Source organism: Budorcas taxicolor, chromosome 11 (genome assembly GCF_023091745.1).
Source record: "Budorcas taxicolor isolate Tak-1 chromosome 11, Takin1.1, whole genome shotgun sequence".
Taxonomy (NCBI): Eukaryota; Metazoa; Chordata; class Mammalia; order Artiodactyla; family Bovidae; genus Budorcas; species Budorcas taxicolor.
The window spans coordinates 85772636-85798023 of record NC_068920.1 but is presented as its reverse complement, the minus strand read 5'-3'; the positions used below and the strand labels follow the sequence as shown (position 1 = coordinate 85798023).

Here is a 25388-nt window from a genome sequence, read left to right as displayed (position 1 = left end):
ACATTTTAGTTATCATGATTAATGCTGCTGTGAAAAAGGGTGTACAAATATTTCTTCAAGACCCTGTTTTTCTGTTCTTTAGGGTATATACCCAGAAGTGGAATTGCTAGGTCATATTCTATTTTCAGTTTTTATAGAAACCACCATACTGTTTTCCACAGTGGCTGTACCGTCTTATATTCCCAGCCACAGTGCACAAGGGTTCCAATTTTTCCACATCTTAGCCAACACTTGTCATTTTCTGTTTTGTTTGTTTGTTTTGATAGTAGCTATTAGGTGCGAGGGGATATCTCACAGTTTTGATTTCTGTTTCCCTAAGTCCTTTACCCAGTCTTGAATCAGGTGGTTGGTTTGTTTGTTTGTTGTTGTTGAATTTTAGAAGTTCTCTCTGTAATGTTAACCCCTTATCAGATATAAGATCTGCAAATATTTTTCTGTCATTCTGTGGACTACCTTTGTACACGGTGAATAATGTCTTTGTTGAAAAACGTAGGTTTAAAATTTTCATGAAGTCCAGTTTGTCTATTTCTTCTTCTGTTCCCTGTACGTTTGGTGTCACATCCTGAGGGATTAACCATGTAACTTTGCAATTTACTCCAATCTTCTTTTCTTCCCTGATTATGCATGTTACTTTCTCATACCCTTTTCTGCTTGAGCTTTGTTATCCTCCTGGTACCCCCAGAAATGAGTTAATAACTATTTAACACATGTTTAAACAAAAGACAGTATTAGTTACCTATTTTCATGTTTAAAAAATACCCAAACTAAGTGACTTAAAATAATAAAAATCAGGTGTTATCTCTCAGTGTTTCTACGAGTCAGAAATTTGGTATGCCTTGGTTGGATACTTCTGTCTGCGGTCTCTCATGAGGTGTAGCCAGATGTCAGCTGGGGCTGCAGTCATCTGAAGGCTTGAATGGAGCTGGAGAAGCTCCACCTAAAGCGGTTCCCTCACGTGCTGAGAAGCAAGTAGTTGCTCACCATTGTTCATTGAGGATGTGTGACATGAGAGGAACCCTGAGGGTCACCCATAGGAGGCTGAGAAGGAGCAGCCAGACGGACAAGATTAAACCAAGAGGATGAGGTGGCACTCGCGCCAAGAGAGAGATTTACAGAAAAGGGCAAGCAACAGCATCACATGCAGCTGAGAGGTCAAACAACACACAGAGAAACTAGCCCCAAGAACGAGGCTAGCTCTGAGGTAGTGGTGGAACTGGAATCCAGGCTATAGGCTGTTGGAGGGTCTATTAGAGTTGAGACGGGATGCTAGAATGTAAGGCTAAGGGAGCTCCCAGTTAGAAGAACCACAGACAAAGCTTAATGTTGTGGCTGAGAAACTTCAGGGCACATTCTGAAAGACAGCCCCAGTGAGTCACATTTTGTTTCTTTTCAATTACTCTGCTCGCTTCCCTACGCTGACCTCTACCTGAGCACACTGGGGCTGGTTCTGAGCTTTGTCAGTCGTGGGTCAGATAAGAAAACCACTGCTCCAGGAGCTTGGCTTTTCATCTTTGCACCCCTCAGAGCAACCAGTAATTTCTTTGAAATATTTGAACAAAAGATCCTTTCTTTTGTTTTGCACAGGTCATCACATCCTCAGTAGAATTCTCTTGCCGTTTTCTCAGAGAGCCCAGAGCCTCCTGATAATTTCCTCTCTTACTCATTCTAACTTAACAGCCTTACTCAGGAAAGGCCTGGTGACTCCTGTTCCTGTTCCTATTAACTGGGCCCATGTAAGCTTGTGTCCAACAAGAATGGGAAGGGCCAGCTGGTATCTTACCCTAAGAGATCACTCTAACCCTAGACAAAGCAAACCAGGAGAAACCTCACCTTCCAGTCACTCCAGTACAGGGAAGTTAGTTCATCCCATCTCGTGGGAAAGTTCTTAGCAACAACCTGCTGGGTTATGCTCAAGGCTCTCAGTGTAGGCTGAGGCCAACTTGGTTTTTACTGAAGGACTCACTAAGCTAGTGCTTCTCACACTTGAATACGCATGACAACTACCCAGGCATCTTGTTAAAATGCAGAATCTGAGCTAGGAGTTGGAGCCTGAGATTCTGCATTCCTGACAAGCTCTCAGATGGTGCTGATGCTGCTGGTACTCAACCACACTAGCGAGGCTCTGGGCCGAGTCCCTTACATCCAGGAACCAGCAGAGTATCCCAGGGAGTCACAAACAAAAAGAAATTCAAATGCCCTAGAATTCAAATGCTTCTAAGAGCCATGGTTTTCATTTGAGTCTGATCCTGTGTTTTCTTTTTCAGCCTCAAGCAGCTTTAAAGAGAATCAACAGGCAGACAGAGCTCCTCCAGCTCAGACCTGGAGGAGAGAGACAGCTCATCCCCTCTCATTGAAAGGGGACAAGCTGGAAGGACTCATTCCAGCCATGAGTCTGGCCCACGAAGCCAAAGGGAGAGCAAGTCAGGGCTGGACAGAGGGTTCACCGAGGGTCTTGGGAAGGTCCTGCGAGGCCTCGTGCATGGCCTCCTCCAGGCCCTCTCTTGTCGCCTCCCAGGCTCAGGGAAAACCACGCTGCTGGACGCCATGTCCGGGAGGCTGCGGCGCACAGGGACCCTGGTTGGGGAGGTATTCGTGAACGGCCAGGAGCTGCACCGGGAGCAGTTCCAGGACTGCTTCTCCTACGTCCTGCAGGTGCCCGCGTCCTGGCCTGCCCGCAGGAGTTGGGAGGTGGCGGGGGGCGCCTTGGAAGATGCTGACAGGTTCCTCCCTGCAGAGCGACACTCTGCTGAGCAACCTCACCGTCCGCGAGACGCTGAACTACACGGCGCTGCTGGCCATCCGCCGCGGTTCCCAGGGCTTCTTCCAGAACAAGGTGGGTACCGCCCTGGGGCCCCCCAGGGCATCACCTCGCTGTGGCCTCATACCCCCTCATCCCTCCATTTGCCCATTCCTCCCCATCAGTCGTCACCGTCTGAGTCCAGAGCTGCTCTGTACACTGTGGCTTCGGGGCACTTAATGTGGCTTCACATGTGGCACTTGAAAGGTGGCTTTAGTCATGTGGCTTTGGGGCACTTGAAACATGACTAGACCTAATTGAGATGTGCTGTGAGTGTAAAATACACACCAGATTTTAGAAAATTAGTCTGGAATCACAGAGCATAAAATATCTCATTAATAATTTTAAAATATTGATTATTGGTTGCAATGGTATTGTTTTGGTTGTATAGGATTAAAGAAATTATACCACTAAAATTCATTTCTCTTGTTTCTTTTCACTCTCTGAAATATGGCCAGCAAAATGTTTAAATGCTAAATGTGGCTTGCATTATATTTTTATTGGATGGTGCTGTCCTGGGAGCTCTCTATTTGAACGGATATGCTTGTTTTCCTCATTCACTGCCCTGCAGTCCTGTTGAGATTTTTCTCAGCTTTCTTTGAGACATCTTGAATGTGCCTCATCCAGACTGAATCGTCAGCTCTTCCTAGGTTTCAGTGTTTCCTTAAGTGGACCCAGTTTGGAAGTAGTTGCAGGTAAACTCGCAGGGACCTCACCTAAAAATATTGTCTCATTTCTGTCTGGACTGGAAACATACAGGACACCAAGAACAGGTCAATGCACCACCGGCAGTGCAGGCACAGTTCCCTGGGAAAGAGGTTCCTGCCCACGATATCTGCCTCAGAGACTTCACCACCCTGAGGCTCAACGAGGTTCCCCCTGGGCACACACATTAAGTTGCCAAAGCTGATCTTTCTTCAATGCCATTGAGGCTCTGAGGGAATCCTCCATCTCAGCTGAAGGGGCAGCAGTCACACCATTTTTATCAGGCCCCTTTGAACCTGTCATCAGGAAGTTACTCCTCTTGACCCAAGTGCTGGACTCTCAGACAGGGCTTGGTGAGTGGAGCTAGGTCTGAATGGTGTCTGGAGTACCAGCAGGCTTGCTGTTATAATGCTGGGTCAGGAAAGGGCATTCTTCTGTTTCAGAGTCCTAGACATGCTGTCCTGGATGTCCTGGTGCATAGCTTTCACACCAGAGGAACCTTCAAGAAAAGCCATCAGCCCCACAGAGTGAGGGCTAGCCCTGTTCCTCCCTGGAACATTAGAGTGCTCAGAAGGCATTGTAAGGTTCCTGTTATTCTCCCAGCGTATACTCTGTACTCTCACCCTTGGCTGACATCCATCAGACCTTGATCACACACAGTATCTGATTTCATTCTGGCATCAGCTCTATGAAGGAGGCATTACCTCTGTCTTTAAGCTCAAGAAACTGATCCCCAAGGAGACTGAGATCAGGCACCTCAGACTGGCAGAACTGGGACACAAACCAGGTTCTCTGGCTCCATCCTGCCTCCCTGGGCCCCATTGTGGTCGGAAAAGTTGGAAGTTAGAGTTCACTCCATGGGGAGCCACAGGCATGTTCCCATGACTTAGCCCCCCTGACAGTGGCAGACAAGCCCTCTGTAGGCTTGTCTCCCTGCTTTAGTATTTTTTTTTTCTCTAAAACGGATAGGAGAAGATCTCATTGGTATTTGAGCTGGAGAAAGGAAGTCATAAGCAGGTTCTTTTGAGGTGGTGATCCATTTACATCACATACCCCAGGGAGAGAATCTGAAAAAGCCACTGAGCTTTCCCTCCTGAAAATGCATATATTTGCGCAGATACTCAGAAAATTCAAGGGTATCCGAAATTGGTCGATGGCAAATTCACTTCCTGTAAATGGTCCCTCTTCCTGGCACTTGCAGCCCTTAAGTGTCCTTCAAACTTTCCTATCGTATTATTCTCCCTGCCTGAGGCTACTTTCTAAGCAGATACAGTCTACAGGATGTAAAGTCTTGACAAAGTAGTTTAGGGAGAAGGAATTATCTATCATAAACAGAGCAGTCAGTCAGTTCAGTCACTCAGTTGTGTCTGACTCTTTGTGACCCCATGGACTGCAACATGCCAGGCTTCCCTGTCCAACACCAACTCCAAGAGCTTGCTCAAACTCATGTCCATCGAGTTGGTGATGCCACTCAATCATCTCATCATCTGTCGTCCCCTTCTCCTCCTGCCTTCAATCTTTCCCAGCATCAGAGTCTTTTCCAATAAGTCAGTTCTTCGCATCAGGTGGCCAAAGTATTGGAGTTTCAGCTTCAGCATCAGTCCTTCCAATGAATATTCAGGACTGATTTCCATTAGTATTGACTGGTTTGATCTTGCAGTCCAAGGGATTCTCAAGAGTCTTCTCCAACACCATTGTTCAAAAGATCAGTTCTTCGGTGCTCAGCTTTCTTAATAGTCCAACTCTCACATCCATACATGACCACTGGAAAAACCATAGCATTGACTAGACAGAGCAGAAAGTGCGACAGATCTGCTTCTGTCCTCCGCAAATCCAAACTTAAAGCTGTGATTAGTGTGGGCAGACTGTGCCTGTCCTTATACTTCTTGGACCACTTGAGAACCCACATGGTTTGCTCTCAGTCCCAGCTCTGCCATTTGTTAATGCTGTGACCTTTGGCAATCTATGGACTTTTCTTCCCTGTAATAGATAGAGTAATGATTCATCTTTCCTGGAGCTGATATGAAGAATGAATCAGTTTATGTGAAATCACGTAGCATGGAGAGGATTGATGATCCCAGTGATCCTCGTGGGTCCCTTACAAGACTCTGAGAATTATTCTGTTCTCAGTGCAGTTTGCAAAACATAGGAGAGGCTTCTAGCCAGAGACATGTGAAACAGATTTAGTAAATGTCTCCTCTCTCCATCCCTTCTGAGCCAGAAGGGGCAAGCTTTACTCCTTTCTTGCTGTTGCAGAGCAGATGAAAGTGATGCTCAGAAATTTGCCCTGGCTGGTGCACGTGTAAACCCTGCCATGTGAAGTGAAACTCAATTCCAGGATCCTTCCACTCTGATGGCTAGAGAACACCCTTCTTTTTTCCAGTACAGATCATACTGGCTTGCTTATGCGTTTTTGACCATCTCATTATTCCTTTGTGTCTGTTTCAGATGTGTCTTTTCTTTTGGTGAAAGCTTCCTGTGTTGCTCTGACTCCCTGTTTCCTCTGGAACTTTGTTCCATAAGTTATTCCCTCCCTTACTCCAGCTTAGTTCATTGTTGTTGTTATTTTTTAATGTGGTATTTTGTTTCTTTTTTCATTGTAAAAGAAACACAATCTCATTAGAGATGTATGGGAACAAAACTCATTGCCTTATATATAAGTATTCTCAGTCTCTTTCTATCTGCTTTCCCCAGGGTCTAATGCAGAAAAGGGTACTCAATCGAGGGGGAGCCAGAAATAGAGATTTTTGAAGGGTCTCTAGAGAGGGGATAAGCTGAGGAAGAAAAGAGGGAGAGGGAGGGAAAAGGTCAACCTTCTTGATTTGAGAGTCAGTGAAGAATTTTTTTTACTGGCTTTGTTTTAGGGAGTTGAATAAGGAGAGGATTTCAGGGAGCTGTAGGGTATAAGATAAGCAGGGTGACAAGAATTGGGAAAAAGGAATTTTTTGAAGTGTGGCTGGAGATTATAAACTAGGTCCCTTTTAAAGCCCTTAAAGAGATTCAAATAAAGATTGGCTTTGTTTTTAATTATTTTTGATAGCTGGATTATATTTGATCCAAAACCACAGTGAGATTGGATCACATGGGACTCCAGGGCTTATTTGGGTTACAGAGGAAAAGTGAGGTTTAGTTCAAACGAAATCGAATCTTTTCTTAAACATATGAAACATTTATTATAATAAAGTTTCAAAAACCAAAGATTAAAAAATTAAGCTATATCATAACTACGCCTTTGGGGGTTTTCTTATGGGCTGGACTAACTGTAGCATCTGAAAACAGGAGTTCAACAAAATCTCCATTGTTTCCTACTGAATTTCCCTGAAACTAATAGAAGCCGTTTTTGTTGCTCTAAGGTCTTTCGGGGAAAACAAATTCATATTATTTATTTTAATCCAATTTGTTGTTTTTTAGTTGATAAGTAGTGTCTGACTCTATGAGACCCCGTGGACTGCAGCTTACCAGGCTTCTCTGTCCATGGGATTTCCCAGGCAAGAATACTGGAGTGGCTTGCCATTTCCTTCTCCAGGGGATCTTCCCAACTCAAGGAGTGAACCCGTCTCCTGCTTGACAGGCAAATTCTTTACTAATGAGCCACTGGGAAACCCATTGTGATTTAAACCAAACTGGATTCTTCTGTACTAAGGGTGCTTTTCCTAGGATGTGGTGAGTCTAAAAGTGGCCCAAGTACTCAAGAGAAGTGTGTTGCCCCTCCCCTGCCAGACTCAGCCTATGAATTGGAACAGCAACCCAGCAGTGACCAGCCTTCCTGGATGTTGTGTCTTACAGGTAGAGGCAGTCATGACGGAGCTGAGTTTGAGCCACGTGGCAGATCAACTGGTCGGCAACTACAGCTTTGGGGGAATTTCCCATGGCGAGAGGCGCCGGGTCTCCATTGCAGCCCAGCTCCTCCAGGATCCCAGTAAGTGGGACCCAGAACTGCTACTGGCTGCTGCCTGGCCTCTTCCACATGTCTACAGACATTTTCAGCCCTTTCTTCACAAGTCTCCATTTGGAAAGTGGGTTGTGTTGAACTGAAGCCACTGAGGTTTTCAAACTGGGGAGCCAGTTTCTTTGGAAATACTATATAGTTCCTAAGGTGATTCCATCATCCAAGTATAAAACAGCTCATAGACTTGGAAGCACTGCTTCTGGGTTGATGTTCAGTTAAGGTCTTCTTTGAATATGGACCCTGCCCTATGCATCCTCACTTCTTACTAGGGTAGTGCCATTGTGTCTGCTCTGGAGAGGCAGTGAGTTTGGGTATGACTAGAAGTATTTATGAAATGGTAGGAATTAAAGTAGAACTTTGAGTGATATATGAGAAAGTATGTGTACTGGAGGAAGGGCCACCAAGATGAGGTGGCCGTCTTCCCTTCCTGCCTTGGTCTTTTCCCCCAATACCTGGGGAAACGTTGTCACTTCTGTACCCTTGCAAGGAGATATAATAGATCTGCATACTTTTTTTACACTGGGGTAGATCAAGACTGCCTGTTCTTCAGAGCAAAGAGGGACGTTCTTAAGAGCCGCCATACTTCTTGGGTAGATATAAGCTACAATTAAACCCTCTAAAGAACTCAAATCCCTGCCCCATCTTGGACTTTGTTTCATGGGTCAGAGTTTTTTTGCAGTGTGAAAACCCAGTTGGTATTGGGAAGTGCTAGACCCGAAGTGAGATTGTGTCTTTTTTAAAATTTATTTTATTCAAGTATAGTTGCTTTACAATGTTAATTTATGCTATACCTGAAAATGGTTCAGTATTACATATATACATTCTTCTTTGTATTCTTTTCCATTATGATTTCTCACAGGATATTGAACATAGTTCCCTGTATTATACAGGTAGACCTTGTTGTTTATCCATGTATATATAATACTTTGCATCTGCTAATCCCAAACTCCCAATCCATCGCTTCTTACATCCCCTCCCCCTTGGCAACCACCGGTCTATATCTGTGGGTCTGGTTTGTAGATTAGTGCATTTGTGTCATATTTTAAATTCCATGTATAAGTGATACCACATAGTATCTGTCTTCCTCTGACTTACTTCACTTACTATAATTTTGAGATTGTGTCCTTTTAACCAGCCTCTTCTCAGCCTTTCAGAGAAGGCAATAGCACCCCACTCTAGTACTCTTGCCTGGAAAATCCCATGGAAGGAGGAGCCTGGTAGGCTGCAGTCTATGGGGTCGTTAAAAGTCAGACAGGACTGAGCGACTTCACTGTCACTTTACGCTTTCATGCATTGGGGAAGGAAATGGCAACCCACTCCAGTGTTCTTGCCTGGAGAATCCCAGGGATGGGGGGGCCTGGTGGGCTGCCGTCTATGGTTTCTGGGATACCCTAACCTCAGATGGAGCCAAAACGGTCCATAGTGCCAGGTGAGAGGACTGATCTGGTTGCTGCCTTGACCCCGCAAGGATTGAGGCTGAAATGTGCTCAGGAGTTGGGAGTTGGGCCCTCCCAGATCAGTTGTTTTCTCTTGGGCTCTGGCTGCATTTGTTTGGGTGGGACAAGACAGCTCAGTAAGAAACTATTCAACTTTCTGAATCTAGAGCACAGACTGCAGGCTTGGCAGTGACTCAGATGTTTGGCCTTTCTTTGCCTGCAGAGGTCATGCTGTTTGATGAGCCAACCACCGGTCTGGACTGCATGACTGCAAATCAGATTGTCGTCCTCCTAGCAGAGCTGGCTCGCAGGGACCGCATCGTGATCCTCACCATCCACCAGCCCCGCTCTGAGCTCTTCCAGGTGAGGGCAGTGTCTCTTGTTCCAGCTCAACTCGTCATGGGTGGGTATATGTGTGCTGGGCTGAGATCTACCTGCATGCAGGTGTGCTAAGTCACTTCAGTCATGTCCGACTCTTTGCGACCCCATGGAATGTAGCCCGCCAGGCTCCTCTGTCCATGGGATTCTCCAGGCAAGAATACTGGAGTGCGTGGCCATGCCCTCCTCCAGGAGATCTTCCCACCCCAGGGATCGAACCCGCATCTCTTACATCTACCTTCACTGGCAGGCAGGTTCTTTACCACTAGTGTCACCGGGAAGCAGGGATCTACCTAAACCAGAGTAATTGAAGCCAACAGCTCTGGATTTGGGAAGGCAGAGGTTGCAAACTTAGTTCTTTCAGCACCTACCATAAGGTGCTGAAACAACTACCACGTTCCAGACAGCGTCTACGCACTAGCTCATTTAATCCACACCACAACGCTTTGAGGTGGATACCAGCATTTTCACTTTACAGAGGGAAAGAGTGAGACTTAGAAATGATACATAATGGAGCCAACATCACAGTTAATAAAAAGCTGAAACTGGCCTTCACATTCTACTAATAGTTGGCTTTCAAGTCTGTGTTTTTCCTCTAAATCATACAGATTTCCTATCCAGAAATCTCACCTTAATCTCTCAGGATCCTTTCAGGGAGCTATTATTTAACTTTTATAGATGAAGATCTGAGATTTTAAAAAAACGTTGTCCAAGGTCTCTCACTTAGGGGCACGGTTGGGACTCAAACCCTGGTTGTCTGACCAGGTCCATGAGTTGCTTTCTATCCTAGACATGATGCTGGGTGCAAGCTGGGAGGCTGCAGGATCCACAGTGGCAAGCCAGGCTGGAAAGAGTAGGGATGTGTTTTGAGTGGCTCCGATGGCCGCAGTAAGAGTACTCATGAATGGCTGAGACGCTCGAAGGACTGACTGCTTGAGACTTGTTTTCCATAAGGATGAAGTTAGCTGAGACTGTCTGTCGTTCGATCAGCTCTTTGACAAAATCGCCATCCTGAGCTGCGGAGAGCTGGTTTTCTGTGGGACACCGGTGGAAATGCTTGATTTCTTCAGTGGCTGTGGTTACCCTTGTCCTGAACATTCAAACCCTTTTGATTTTTATAGTAAGTTTTTCTTTCACATTCCTGATCATAAATGTTTTTAAAACCTTCTCATCTAAGCTTCCTGCTTAAATGACACCTGTACAAGTGGATTTTATTTCTGCTTTTGTTCTGGTGTTTTCACTCTTCAAAATATTAATTTGGCCAAGTCAATTAACTTGCCATAGACGACCTGTCAGAATGAGGTGGGGGATCTCTCTTGAAATGGTGCCCTTCTACTTGATCAGAGGAAAACTAGCTGAACTTCTGGATTCTCCCAGACAGGCTTATGGGGATCCTCATGGCCCTGCTGATAGCTTTAAAATACTGAAAAAGATTTTTACAGGTGGGCATTAATAACAGGTATTATTTTGATGAGATGAAGTATTATGGCTAGAACTCCTAAATCAATGATGAAACATGTATTAGCCATTGTGTGTATATATATATGCATTTAAAAGCACATGTGTTTTTTGTGTGGCAAAAAAATTTCAGTGGACCTGACATCAGTGGATACCCAAAGCAAAGAACGAGAAATAGAAACCTACAAGAGAGTCCAGATGATTGAATTTGCCTACAAAGAATCAGCAATGTATCACAAAACCTTGGAGGCTATTGAAAAAACAAAGCATCTGAAAACATTACCAAAGATTCCTTTCAAAACCAGAGATTCTCCTGGAGCCCTTTCTAAACTGTGTGTTCTCTTGAGGTAAGAGCCTCACCCCATTTTAGATGGATAGACATCCACCCGTAAAAGAAAAGCAATTGAAATGGGGTTGTTTGGCTTTCAGGAGAGTGATGAGAAACTTACTGAGAAATAAGCTGGCGGTGACGATGCGTCTCACTCAGAATCTGATCATGGGTCTGTTCGTCATTTTCTTCCTTCTACGACTCGGGAAGGATGTGCTGAAGGGTGCCATCCAGGATCGTGTGGGTCTCCTGTACCAGTTTGTGGGTGCCATGCCATACACAGGCATGCTCAACGCTGTGACCCTGTGTGAGTGCCTTGCTCAGGAAGTGTGCCCCCAGAGTGAGGGTAGGGGCTTCTCTCTCCCTGAATATCTCCTTTCTCCAGCTGACAATTTGCGAGACTGCACCAATATAAGGGTATTCCTCTGAGCCAACCTGGCCCTCTTCAGGTTCTTTCTCTGGGAAAAGGTAACTTGTGAATTGCTAACACCTCAGTGAGAATTCGGAGAAGGCAGTGGCACCCCACTCCAGTACTCTTGCCTGGAAAATCCTGTGGCTGGAGGAGCCTGCTAGGCTGCAGTCCATGAGGTAGCTAAGAGTCGGGCACAACTGAGTGACTTCACTTTGACTTTTCACTTTCATGCATTGGAGAAGGAAATAGCAACCCACTCCAGTATTCTTGCCTGGAGAATCCCAGGGACAGGGGAGCCTGGTGGGCTGCCATCTATGGGGTCGCACAGAGTTGGATACGACTGAGGCAACTTAGCAGCAGCAGCAGTGAGAATTAGGTCACCACATGGATCTCCTTGAGGCTTTCTGAGGATCCAGGCGAAACAGGAAGTTATGAGGAGCTGATGGGGCAGCTGATGGTGGTGGTTTTAGAAGATCAGCCCTGGTATCCTATCTTAGCCATGAGGAGGCGCAGCTCACTGGGGCCCGGATGCCTGGCCAACTTTGCTCTGTTAACGTTCTTTATGGAGCCTTATTTAGGACAGCCAGCATATGGTTTTCAAACTCAGTGGGAGTCCAGAAGCAATACCTAGCCTGATGTTCAGTGCTAAGGCCCTGCACAAAAAGAGGACACAGGGCCTCACGCCACTCGTTTGTGTCTCTTTTGCATGTGTATTCTTGAATTGGTGACACCCCTCCTCCACTTTAGAGACATGGAAATAAATGATCTTACTGTAGTCCTACTATAGTTCAGGTAGAATGTATGTTTCCGGCGGGGAGGGGTGTCCATAGTTCTATGGATGGCAGTCCCTTCTCTCCATCACTGGGGGGCTCCAGCTGGTACCCAGTGCTGATAGGCCTCAAGTTCAGCCTGGGCTAGCACCACCCCCTGCCCTTCCACCCTCGCCCCACCAGCTGTGTGGTGACCGGCTCTTCTGAAACCTGCCTTCTGTGCCCAGTTCCTGTGCTGCGTGCCGTCAGTGACCAGGAGAGCCAGGATGGCCTGTACCACAAGTGGCAGATGCTGCTGGCCTACATGCTGCACGTGCTTCCCTTCAGCATCGTTGCCACCCTCATATGCTGCGGTGTGTGCTACTGGTAAGGAAGAGGCTGTCCAGAGGCCTTCAGTTCTCCCAGGTCATGCCTCCCATGGCCAGTGGGACCAGTGGAGCAAGAGGCCAAGGATAAACCGCTCTCCACTCTGCAGGGTCTGTCTTTGCCCACTAAAGTCTTGTACAACGTTCCATCCTTCAGGGCAAATACAAGAACTCCTCTGGGGGCCACATGGGATCTGAGAGCAGACCAGTAAGGCTACACATACCAGGGAATAGCCTGTCACACATTCACTGACCCAAGCAGAGGGCTCGGGAGTAGCTGGGACCAGGCCGCCCAGGCCACTGTGAGCTGGAGCAGCAATGCTGCCTGAGGTTTCAATGACTGACCTGGGGCATCGCAGTTGGTTGGGGGTGATGGGGGCTTGAGGAATCAAGAGTGACTATGGGAAGAAGGCTTTGAAAAACCATGAAGCATCCCTGATGCTTTTGATGGATGGTTTGTAGATGATGCTTTTTACTTCATAGAACTTTTAACAGATATAATCCAAAAGTATGTAGAGAGTTATTTGTTGATTTGGTGTGACAGAGAGACGTATCCTCCTTAATCCCTGTGGCTTTCCCCTAAGATGGGGGAATCATGTGGTATTCTGTGACTCCAGCAGTGAGAGGTGCCCAGCTTGTCATCCCGAGAGAGGGCTTCAGGCGGTCCTGGAGACACTGTCTTCAGGCCGCTGCATTCCTATGCTGTGCTCCTACTAGCAGAGAGACCCATGATATGCCATGTGAAAAATTATTACGAATCGAGTGAAATACAGGCAGAGGGTAAGCAACAGCCTCATTAGCTTGAGCTCTAAGGTGAGGAGTTGGAAAGGCTTGCTGCAGGCTCTTAGATGTCGGTGTCAACCTGGGGAGTGACAGAGGCAATGCTGCTTGTTCTGGTGAGCAGGAGGGCGGCCTCTCACAGCTGAGGGTGTGCCAGGGACTGCGTGGCCCTCCTTGCTGGTCCTGAGGAAGCCTCTTTATCCTCTGACACTCAGGAACACGCTGAATCTCTGATCTGTGATGTAAACTACAGGCCCAACCCACGTGTGCGTCCTCAGTCACGTCTGACTCTCTGTGGGGACTGAAAGCTGGAGTTTTTTCTGACTCTGGATTTTTTTCAGACCTGAACTCACTCAGTAGCAAAATCTGATCGGAACCAACATGAGGTTCTTTGTACTTTCCTAACAGTAACCCTTCTGTTTCGTGGAAATACTAATGTGCTTGAATGCAGGTGAAATCCTGAACCTCACTTTGGCAAGCATGGTCTATGCAGTATGACACCTTCTGCAAATCTGTAAATTGCCGCATTCCAAAACACATCTGTCCCTAAAGTGTTTCAGATGATGGATTGTGGACATAAGCAAATCTCCACATGACTTTAATTCAAGAAAGCGTAAGATTAATATAAGCAATGTTAATAAAATATTATTATTATAAAAAACCACTGTGTTGAGGCATATAATGACAATAATAATGACTAACGTATTTAGTGCTTGCTTTATGTCAGGCACTAAGAGGTTTAAATATATCATTTCATGTAATCCTGGTCACCATTCCGTAAAGATAGCATTATTCATTATTCTTGTTTGAAGATGAGGAAGCTGAGGCACCAATGGGATATGTCTCTTCCCCATCATTATCCTAGGGAATTACCCAAAGGAGACCAAGGGTTCATTTGGTTGGGCAGGGAGAGGGCCTCTTGGAGGCTTAATAAAGGAGAACTTGAGAGATGAGCAACATTTGAACAGATGGAAAAGGAGCAAGGGTATTCCAGAGGAAGAGAGAGAAGGAGCATAAGTTTAGAAGCAAAAACACATGAGACCTTTTCAGAGAAAAGGTTCAGCTGTGCTGTGGGCAAAGGAGAGTTGGAAGGAGTAGTGGAAAATATGACTGATGGCCCTGGAGCCTGCTGGCGAGGTGCTGGATGCCAGGTGAGGTGCTGAGGCTGATGAGATACTGGGACATAGTGGAGGATTTCAGACCTCAGGGAGTGACTCACATCTGGTTGACTCAGGAGGCTGAGGTCCACATCACTTTGGTTGCAGATTGGAGCTAGGGCAGCGGCACTGGCCAGCCCAGTGAGGAGCCGTGGCAACTGTCTGGGAAGGCAGAGGCCCTGGTAAGGAGAGTATCAGTGGCAACGGAAAGTGGGGGGGATCACTTTGAGAATTTGGGAAAGTAGAATTGAATGAACTCAAATGAAATGGATTTGTTGGGGGGGAAATAAAATCATGGATGATGCCTGCATTTTAGCCGCATTTTCTGCCTGGGACCATGGGAAGGTGACAACCTCCTTATCGAGTTTGCCAGAAAAGAGAATTGATTTGGTTTTGAACACACTGCTACATCTGAGATGCTACAGGACACCCAACTGGAGATGTCAGTCTGAGGTCTGGGTGACAGGTTGGTGTAGGAAAATAAAGGCGAGAGGAGTAAGAGTCAAGACCTGGAAATGGATTCTTTAGGAGAGAATGTTAGAAAGGGAGAAAGCAATCTGAGTATAATATCTTAAGAAGAACATTCAGAGAGTGGGAAGAGGCAAGTGACTCAGTGAGAGAGGCAGAGAGGTGGTCAGAGGTGGAAGGAGAAGCAGGATCAGGTAGCATCAGAGACACCAAGAGAGGAGAGAGTTTCAAGGGCATATAATAAATCTGACAGTGCTGCAGATGTTCAAGGGGGCATATCATAAGATTAAGGAGGTGTTGGTGCTCTTCCTAAAAAAAGCTTTAGCAGAGTGGTGGGGGTGCAAGGCAGGTTTACAAGAGAAGAAGGAGTGAGATGGAAGGAGATGCTGTTTGAGAAGCTTGCTGGTATAGGATAGAATGAAGAGGGGGAAGTTGCTTAAAAGGTTAGCAGACTCAAGGAATGGTTATTTTATGACATGTTAAGTAAGACCATTGAGAAAAACCACTAGATTGAGAGTAGATGAAACTATAGAAAAATTGGATAGTTCACAGATCAAGTTTCCAGATTAGACCAGAAACAGGGAAATCAGGTTAACATAGAACAGTTTTAAGTAACAAGTAACATTTAAATACAAGACCTGGTGAGTGATCAAGATTAAAAGTGTGGAGTCAATGTAATTGATCAGGTTATGTAATTAGGAGGCACTGATGTTGATGAATTATCAAGATTAAAGACCTTGAGGATAATAATAATGGACAGGAGCGCAAAACTGACCCTGATCCAGAAGCTATGAAAGCATGAAAGGTGAGGCAGTGCCTTAAAAGGGGCATAAAAGTGATAGTATAAGCAAACTTCATGATTTGTATAGGAGGAAAGGCAGATGACCTTGAAGAGTGGTAGGGAGGTGTGGATGTTCAGTTCAGTTGCTCAGTCGTGTCTGACTCTTTTGCGACCCCATGAATCACAGCACACCAGGCCTCCCTGTCCATCACCAACTCTCCGAGTTCACCTAAACTCATGTCCATCAAGTCAGTGATGCCATCCAGCCATCTCAACTTCTGTCGTCCCCTTCTCCTCCTGCCCCCAACCCCTTCCAGCATCAGGGTCTTTTCCAATGAGTCAACTCTTGGCATGAGGTGGCCAAAGTATTGGAGTTTCAGCTTCAGCATCAGTCCTTCCAAGGAAAACCCAGGACTGATCTCCTTTAGGATGGACTGGTTGGATCTCCTTGCAGTCCAAGGGACTCTCAAGAGCCTTCTCCAAAACCACAATTCAAAAGCATCAATTCTTCGGCACTAAGCTTTCTTCACAGTCCAACTCTCACATCCATACATGACCACTGGAAGAACCATAGTCTTGACTAGATGGACCTTTGTTGGGTAAGTAATATCTCTGCTTTTCAATATACTATCTAGGTTGTTCATAACTTTTCTTCCAAGGAGCAAGCGTCTTTTAATTTCATGGCTGCAGTCACCATCTGCAGTGATTTTGAGCCCCCCAAAATAAAGTCTGTCACTGTTTCCACTGTTTCCCCATCTATTTGCCATGAAGTGATGGGACCAGGTGCCATGATCTTAGTTTTCTGAACGTTGAGCTTTAAGCCAAATTTTTCACTCTCCTCTTTCACTTTCAACAAGAGGCTTTTTAGTTCCTCTTCACTTTCTGCCATAAGGGTGGTGTCATCTGCATATCTGAGGTTATTGATGTTTCTCCTGGCAATCTTGATTCCAGCTTGTGCTTCTTCCAGCCCAGCATTTCTCATGATGTACTCTGCATATAAGTTAAATAAGCAGGGTGACAATATACAGCCTTGACGTACTCTTTTTCCTATTTGGAACCAGTCTGTTGTTCCATGTCCAGTTCTAACTGTTGCTTCCTGACCTGCATATAGGTTTCTCAAGAGGCAGCTCAGGTGGTCTGGGTTTCCCATCTCTTTCAGAATTTTCCACAGTTTACTGTGATCCACACAGTCAAAGACTTTGGCATAGTCAATATAGCAGAAGTAGATGTTTTTCTGGAACTCTCTTGCTTTTTCCATGATCCAGCAGATGTTGGCAATTTGATCTCTGGTTCCTCTACCTTTTCTAAATCCAGCTTGAACATCTGGAATTTCATGGTTCATGTACTGCTGAAGCCTGGCTCAGAGAATTTTGAGCATTACTTTACTAGCGTGTGAGATGAGTGCAATTGTGCGGTAATTTGAGCATTCTTTGGCATTGCCTTTCTTTGGGATTGGAATGAAAACTGACCTTTTCCAGTCCTGTGGCCACTGCTGAGTTTTCCAAATTTGCTGGCATATTGAGTGCAGCACTTTCACAGCATCATCTTTTAGGATTTGAAATAGCTCCACTGGAATTCCATCACCTCCACTGGCTTTGTTCATAGTGACGCTTTCTAAGGCCCACTTGACTTCACATTCCAGGATGTCTGGCTCTAGGTGAGTGATCACACCACCATGATTATCTGGGTTGGGAAGCTCTTTTTTGTACCATTCTTATGTGTATTCTTGCCACCTCTTCTTAATATCTTCTGCTTCTGTTAGGTCCATACCATTTCTGTCCTTTATTGAGCCCATCTTTGCATGAAATGTTTCCTTGTTATCTCTAATTTTCTTGAAGAGATCTCTAGTCCTTCCCATTCTGTTGTTTTCCTCTATTTCTTTGCATTCATCACTGAGGAAGTCTTTCTTATCTCTTCTTGCTATTCTTTGGAACTCTGTATTCAGATGCTTATATCTTTCCTTTTCTCCTTTGTTTTTCACTTCTCCTTTCACAGTTATTTGTAAGGCCTCCTCAGACAGCCATTTTGCTTTTTTGCATTTCTTTTCCATGGGGTGGTCTTGATCCCTGTCTCCTGTACAATGTCACGAACCTCTGTCCATAGTTCATCAGTCACTCTATCAGATCTAGTCCCTTAAATCTATTCCTCACTTCCACTGTATAATCATAAGGGATTTGATTCATTCAGGTCATTCCTGAATGGTCTAGTGGTTTTCCCCACTTTCTTCCATTTAAGTCTGAATTCGGCAACAAGGAGTTCATGATCTGAGCCACAGTCAGCTCCCAGTCTTGCTTTTGCTGACTGTATAGAGCTTCTCCATCTTTGGCTACAAAGAATATAATCAATCTGATTTCAGTGTTGACCATCTGGTGATGTCCATGTGTAGAGTCTTCTCTTGTGTTGTTGGAAGAGAGTGTTTGTTATGACCAGTGCATTCTCTTGGCAAAACTCTATTAGCCTTTGCCCTGCTTCATTCCATACTCCAAGGCCAAATTTGCCTGTTACTCCAAGTGGAAAATCCCATGAGTGGAGGAGCCTGGTGGGCTTCTGTCTATGGGGTCTCACAGAGTTGGACACGACTGAAGTGACTCAGCAGCAGCAGCCGCCAAGTGTGTCTTGACTTCCTACTTTTGCATTCCAGTCCCCTATGATGAAAAGGATATCTTTTTTTAGTTAGTGTTCTAAAAGGTCTTGTAGGTCTTCATAGCACTGTTCAACCTCAGCTTCTTCAGCATTACTGGTTGGGGCATAGGGATGTTAAGACATGCTAACTCCTCCTTACTTTACAAATGGAAGAAAGAGCAGCCGTGTCTGAGGGCTGTTGAGCACATGCTATCACCAGGGAAATGTTATTTGGTGAAAGGAATATAAGGGGTTATAAGGGTAGCTTGTTTACAAGAACATGAAGGTCAAATCAGTGGAAGGGTTTGGTAGAATAAGACAAGAATGGAATGGAATGGGCCTGGGGAGGGCTAATTCCCTCCCTAGAAAAGTGGAGAAGGATTCTCATATTGTCAATAACCCCAAGATATAGGAATGAGGCGCCCAGAGGAGGGGCTGAGAACCAGGTTTTGTGAGTCCTTGGCATTAGGGTGGGAGCAGCATGGGCCAGGCAGAATGTGGCTGCTTATGGAGAAGCCTGGACACCTCAGCCGTACTCACTGCAGCGAGTTGTGACCATCCTCTAAGTGTTGGTATTTTTCTGGGAGAGCTGAGGAGCTGTAAGACAGGAAAAGGGGGCTCAGTTGACTTGGGGCCAACAGTACAGTTTGCAGGACAAAATGGCCTCAAATGCTGGCCCTGTTCCAAAAAGGCCTTTCAAAGGGGGGGGTTTGGCTTGCCTTGCAGACTCTTCCCACTCATTAACTACCATGGATTTATTCCTAGAAGGCAACTGTGCAGTTTTTCTTATATGATAACCCTTGGAGAGGAACTAAAGACCTTATGTTTTTCTAGGACTCTGGCCTTATACCCCGAGGCTGCCAGATTTGCATATTTCTCGGTTGCTCTCTTGGCCCCCCACTTAATTGGTGAATTTCTGAGCCTTGTGCTGCTTGGCGTGATCCAAAACCCAAATGTGGTCAACAGCGTGGTGGCCCTGCTATCCATTGCTGGGGTGCTTATGGGCTCTGGCTTCGTGAGGTAAGATCTAACAATACCAACAGGTTTAGGCTGGTGTGGTTTGATGTTAATGATCACCTAAGGATGATGATTGTAAGGCATTCCAGAGGAGCGTGGTGATACTCTTATCACCTCACAGTCCAGAGTGTTTGTAGTGCTTACTAATCAGTATTGCTCAGACTCTGAACTGTTTACAGTTTATTCAATAAAAGGTCTTCAGAGTGAGATTCAGGAAATGATGATTTAGGTATGTTATCAATATGATTCGTATGTCATAAGCCATTACAGCAAAAGGAGAAAAGCCAAGCTATCGTCCAGAAGCACAGCCTATTACAGGCTAACTAGCATGCATGGAGAATCCCAGGGACGGGGGAGCCTGGTGGGCTGCCGTCTATGGGGTCGCACAGAGTCGGACACGACTGAAGCGACTTAGCAATAGCAGCATGCATTTAGTCCATTTCTTCCCCTGGCACTGTTGAGTTTCTATTCCAGCTCTCAATTCCTGGGTATTTCAAGGAAGTTAGAATAGTCAGATAAGAAAAGAGGTAAGAGAAGGTAAGAGACTGCTGAAGAAAGTATCAGGACCAGAAGGACATGCACCAAATGTTAACAGTATTATCTCTGGGTGACATTCATTTTCATTTTTCTTTATATTTTCCTCTATTTTGTGAACTTTCTATAATGGGCAAGCATTATTTTATAACCAAGAAAAAAATACACATGCACACATACATATATTTTAAAAAAGTAGTAGCAAGAAGGGTGGAAAATTTTAGGAGGGTGAAAGTGGTTCCTGGTGGGTGATGTGAGTTGGATCCAGTAAGCAAACTATGGGTCCCTGACAAAATGTGAAGATGGCTATTTCTTTGACTTAAAAACCAGTCAAATAAGCTCCTGAGCAGCTATTACATGTAATCATATTTTTTTGTTTACTTATTTAACTCAGAACAATCAATGTTCAGGTAAGAAAACTAAGCTCAGACTTGACTTTGTTCTGCTCACACTGTGAGGAGCCTCTCAGGAAGCATGTGGCTCCCTGAAGTCAGAGTCTTCCTCCTACCGCTCAGCTGCCAAGTGACCATTGGCAAGTCGCTTTTCCATCTTATTAGTTTCATTTATAAGATGGAGATAATGATCTCAGCCCCCTCTGTCTCAAGGGAACATGAGACTCGAATGAGGTCATCAGTGGGGAAACACTTCATGAACTGTAGTGACTTATAAAAGGTGAGATATTATTAAGCAAAGTGAGCTAGGTTTTGGGCAGTCAAGGAGATATTTCTGTACAGTGACACCATGACATTGTATTGGCCTATGTGGCTGAAGTGGCTTGTTTGCGTCTATGAAAAACGCACAGGATCCAGTCACCCCAGTGGCATGAAATCAAGACCGCAGGTTACGGACCCAACTTTCAGCAGCATTTCCTCTTTCTTATTTGAATCGTAATATGTTTGGTTTATAGGAAGAAGGGATTGGCTGTTCTTAAGAGGGAGGCAGTGGCCAACATTACCAAAATGCTCTTGGGTTCTTTGTAAAACCTCAGTATCCCAAGGCTTCACCTGGGTTCCATTCCCATCACTGGGGTGAAACTACTCCTGAAGGCCACATCAACGTCGCAGTCATCGGGTTTATATTTTTCCTTCAACTCACCTTTCCTGACTGACTGCCTACAACATTTGCACTTTTGGGTCCATCTTCCTTTAAACTCAAGTGGAAATAGCTTTGTTCTTTCTCCTTACAAAAGAATGCAGGTTCTTTGGGGAAAAAATATACACAATGTAGAAACATATTAAGTAAGTTATTTACCTGAAGTATCACATCCCAGAGTTAAATTTTGTTGTGTATTTTGCTAGACTCTTATGTAATCTTTAAATAAGCTCATACTGTTGTGAAAGAGTAAGGTATACATGCTTTTCTCCCCTTGTGGAAGGTCCCACGTCAATAAATTTGGGTCTGTGTTTCCTCCCTCTTGGATGTATTGTGAGGATTTCTGTGTCACTGCCTGGTTTTCCTCCTGTGTCTTTCACTGATCAATTCATCCCCCTCTGTGCCTGCACAAAGCCTGCCTGCCGTTGCCTTGGCAGGACAAGCTGTCTCTGACAGGCCCCTTTGTTAGGTCTCACTGCTCATGTTGCAGTCTTCCTTAGATAGACTGTCAGCATCTTGAGAGAAGCATTACAGCTTCTCTCGGCGGCTGGCCCAAGGCCTTTAACCAATTAGGTTTGCAAAAAATATTTGGACTGAGGGCTTCCCTGGTGGCTCAGAGGTTAAAGCGTCTACCTGCAATGCAGGAGACCCAGGTTCGTTCCCTGGGTCGGGAAGATCCCCTGGAGAAGGAAATAGCAACCCACTCCAGTATTCTTGCCTGGAGAATCCCATGGAGGGAGGAGCCTGGTGGGCTGCGGTCCATGGGGTCGCTAAGAGTCGGACATGACTGAGCGACTTCACAAAACAAATTCACAAAATAAATGAATGACTGCTCTCTTCTTGGACTTACCTGTACACTGGATCAGTGACCAGATCACATTGGTTTTCTTCCCCGCTGTCAAATCACAAATGCACGTGGGACCTTTGTGTTTGCCCTGTGGGGTGCAGTACGGGACAAAGACACACAGTTCCTACCTCGTCACCCTCCAGCCAGCTGGGCAGCCGTCTGCTCCTGGCCACCATCCTGCCCCAGGCCTTTGTCATCTCACCCTTGCACTGCTGCTGTAGCCTGCTCCCTTTCTTGCTGTTCCTCCTCTGTCCTTACTCTGGTCCATCCTACTTGCTGGTGCCACATTAATACTCTTAAAACACTGATTGACATGTGATCGTTTTCATGGTGCTTCAACGGCAAGCCCCTACAAGGCCCTGAAAACAGCTGGTCCTGGCTGCCATTCTCAACTCACCTCGCACTGCTCCCAGATCAGACCCTCCGGTCGAGCCTTTCTGGCCCATCCAGCCGCACAGGCCTGTGCTCATACTGTTCTGCCCGTCCTAGTGGTCTTCCTCTTCCCCAGACTCCCATCTGCCTTTTCCAATCAGCCGCCTCTCAGTGTGGCTAAGTCAATTTCATACCTCAGAACACCGTCAATAATTGAAAGTCATGGAGTTTGGGGATCACGTGGTGAAACCGTAAATACTAAATACAAGAAAATCATGGGCAGTTGGTACTGTTTTTCTATACTTTCTAAGCACAAATGGTTCACCACTGTGTATTTTTATAGTCTTAAGGATATATAATCTATGTCTCCCGACTCCATTATGAGTCCTTAAGGGTAGGGTACTTCTTTTGAATTCCTTAAGCACCCTGAATTAGTGCCTTGCAAACAGAAAGAATTTAGTGCATGTTTATTGACTGATAAAAGCTATAGAGTGAACCGAGAAGGGCACAAGGCCGGCATGAGGTTCCTCCTGAAACAGCTTTCACAATGAGCGTCTGCTGGTTCTCCCCATCCCTTGTGTCACAGTCCAGTTCTCACTTCATACTCTAGCACGCTCAAGTCTATTTAATCACAAACCTCCTCTAATGTGATGCGTTAACGTTATTTTCTTTTATGTTTATGTCAATGGTGCCTAACAATAAAATTAAATACAGTCCATCGTCAGGGGTGTGTTACATTAAGGTTTCTTCAATAGCGGACCACCAAGCTGTGATTTAAAATGATGCAGTGCTATGCTTACTGACTTGAAAGGCTATCTGAGATGCACGTTTGTTTGAAAAAGCCGGTTAGGAAAGAGGATGAGTAGTTTGATTCCATTTACGTAAAATGTCATAACTATATGTATTACATATATCACTAAAATGTTAACAGCAGTTATTTCTGGGCAGTGGTATTTCTCTGTACTTCTCAATGTTGTTTGAACTTTTTGTAGTAAGCATAATTTTTATCATGAGAGTTGAAAACCTATGTACATTCCTTTGGGGAAATATAAGGGTTGCCTTTCTTTTCATTTGGTAGGACTGTTACCAAAGCCTACTGAAGTTTTTCTTTCTTTCTTTTTGCTTTTTCCTAAGAAACATACAAGAAATGCCCATTCCTTTTAAAATCCTTGGCTATTTTACATTCCAAAAATATTGCTCTGAGATTCTCGTAGTCAATGAGTTCTATGGACAGAATTTCACTTGTGGTAAGTATTCTATTTTGGAATTTATTTTTACATATTCATTTGAAAACACAATTTCTTGAGGGAAATGTATTTTTTAAGTAAAAAGCTATTGTAAAATGTAAAATAGATTTAAAACTTTGTTTTGAAGAGTCTAACATTTTCTCTGATTTTTAAAATAGTAAGCATTCATCAAGCTAATCACTTGTCAAAGGCCAGCAGCTTAGGGGCATTCTGATGTTTTTAGAAAATGACAGATTTAACATACACTGAAGTAAACTCTAATATATTCTGGATGGAATCAGTTTCTCTACCTACTGAACAGGTTGAAACAGGCTGCAGTGGTTTCCTGTTCCCCCAAATATACGGAGTATGTAGCTGAGTGAAGCCATATTTGGCACAAGTGTTCCCTAGTCTTGCGAGAGGGCAGTGGGAATACAGCAAGGCCCTCCTAGCCATTGGAAATCCCAGGCCACTCTGTGAAGTCAACAAAAGAACAAGAGAGAATGTCATAGTTGTTTTAAATCTCTCTAGGTGATAATATTAGTAACCTTGGGATACTCAGTGCTAAGTGATCATAATTTTTATCAGTACTATTCATTCATTTGGGTAATGGATATATACCCAAAATGGGAACAAGCACATTTCCATCTTCAAGGCTCCAAACACTCACTATTGCTTCATCTAATAATGAATTCTGGGCTACCTAAAAAGTCCTGTGTATCTTTATGAAGAAGGGTACTTAGCAGAATACTATGCATTTAGTGGGCATTTGGTAAACACATGTGGATTAAATTATCTTGGAAGTACCATATCTGACACTGTCAATCTTTTCCCTGGCAGGCAACTCAAATGCTTCTGTGTCAACTAACCCAATGTGTACCATCACTCAAGGAGCTCAGTTCATTGAGAGAAACTGCCCAGGTGCAACATCCAGATTCACAGCAAACTTTCTCATTTTGTATTCATTTATCCCAGCTCTTGTCATCCTAGGAATAATTGTTTTTAAAATAAGGGATTATCTCATTAGCAGATAGTAAAGGACACTGCTACAAAATGGAACTTAAGCTCCTAGATATACATGACTGCTTTGAATTTCTGAAGTAAGAATGCCACATGATTCTCAGTAGTACATTTAAGTCTTTTAACCATTAAGAACACCATCTGTGCCCATTGGATCCATGCAGGCCTGGAATGCTATTCCAACTTGGAGGGACATGTGTTATTTGGAAATTGTGATGGAGCAAGTTCAAAGATGTAAATAATAATTCATAAAGTTATGGGAGACTAGTGTGACTATTTGTCTTTGTTCTAGACAGAAAAAAATAGGTCAAAGATTATGCTTATATTTGATAAAGGGCTTGGTAAAAAAGAAAATATTTGAATATTATCAGCTGTAAGTAACAGAAAAAGAGTTGTTTCACTGAAGCAAAGCATCACACAGAATTGGGTAAGAATGGTTTCACTATCATTTCAAAGCCCATATTTATGTGTCCAAGTCCAGATAAGTTACCTAGTCACATGGAGAGGATGTTGGATAGACAGTGAGTGAAGACCCCTGACACAGAGCATCTGCTGACTTTATGGAGGGTTAAAAATGAAAAACGGCAGGAATGGGCTGAACTGAAAACAGCACACTAGACAAAAATAGTTCGCTATTTTTCACTGTCAACTTAGTTTACTTACAAAATTAAATGTTACTAGATAAAGTGTATGCATGAACTGAGAAATGACCTTTTTAAGGTTAGAGAGCAGCTGTTATTTAAAGTCCACATAGAAAAGATGCTCAACTGACATGACATTTACACTAAGAAGAGCAGAGTTACATGCTAGGGATTCATGTTCTTGAATTAAAAGAATGCTGATCAGTACATATTTTTAGGATCAAATGATGTAT

At 44.5% G+C, this 25388-nt stretch overlaps 1 protein-coding gene across 1 annotated transcript in view; it reads left to right on the top strand.

Moving 5' to 3' along the window:
- ABCG5 (ATP binding cassette subfamily G member 5) overlaps positions 1 to 24528 on the top strand; it is a 32045-nt gene extending 7517 nt beyond the window's left edge. The window contains exons 3-13 of the mRNA XM_052649560.1: positions 2516 to 2652; positions 2735 to 2833; positions 7289 to 7421; positions 9111 to 9250; positions 10256 to 10385; positions 10857 to 11070; positions 11153 to 11358; positions 12461 to 12599; positions 19241 to 19426; positions 23403 to 23515; positions 24335 to 24528. Coding sequence (XP_052505520.1) covers positions 2516 to 2652; positions 2735 to 2833; positions 7289 to 7421; positions 9111 to 9250; positions 10256 to 10385; positions 10857 to 11070; positions 11153 to 11358; positions 12461 to 12599; positions 19241 to 19426; positions 23403 to 23515; positions 24335 to 24528 — 1691 coding nt within the window. The remainder of the gene's footprint in view (positions 1 to 2515; positions 2653 to 2734; positions 2834 to 7288; positions 7422 to 9110; positions 9251 to 10255; positions 10386 to 10856; positions 11071 to 11152; positions 11359 to 12460; positions 12600 to 19240; positions 19427 to 23402; positions 23516 to 24334) is intronic.
- Positions 24529 to 25388: the final 860 nt, after the last annotated feature.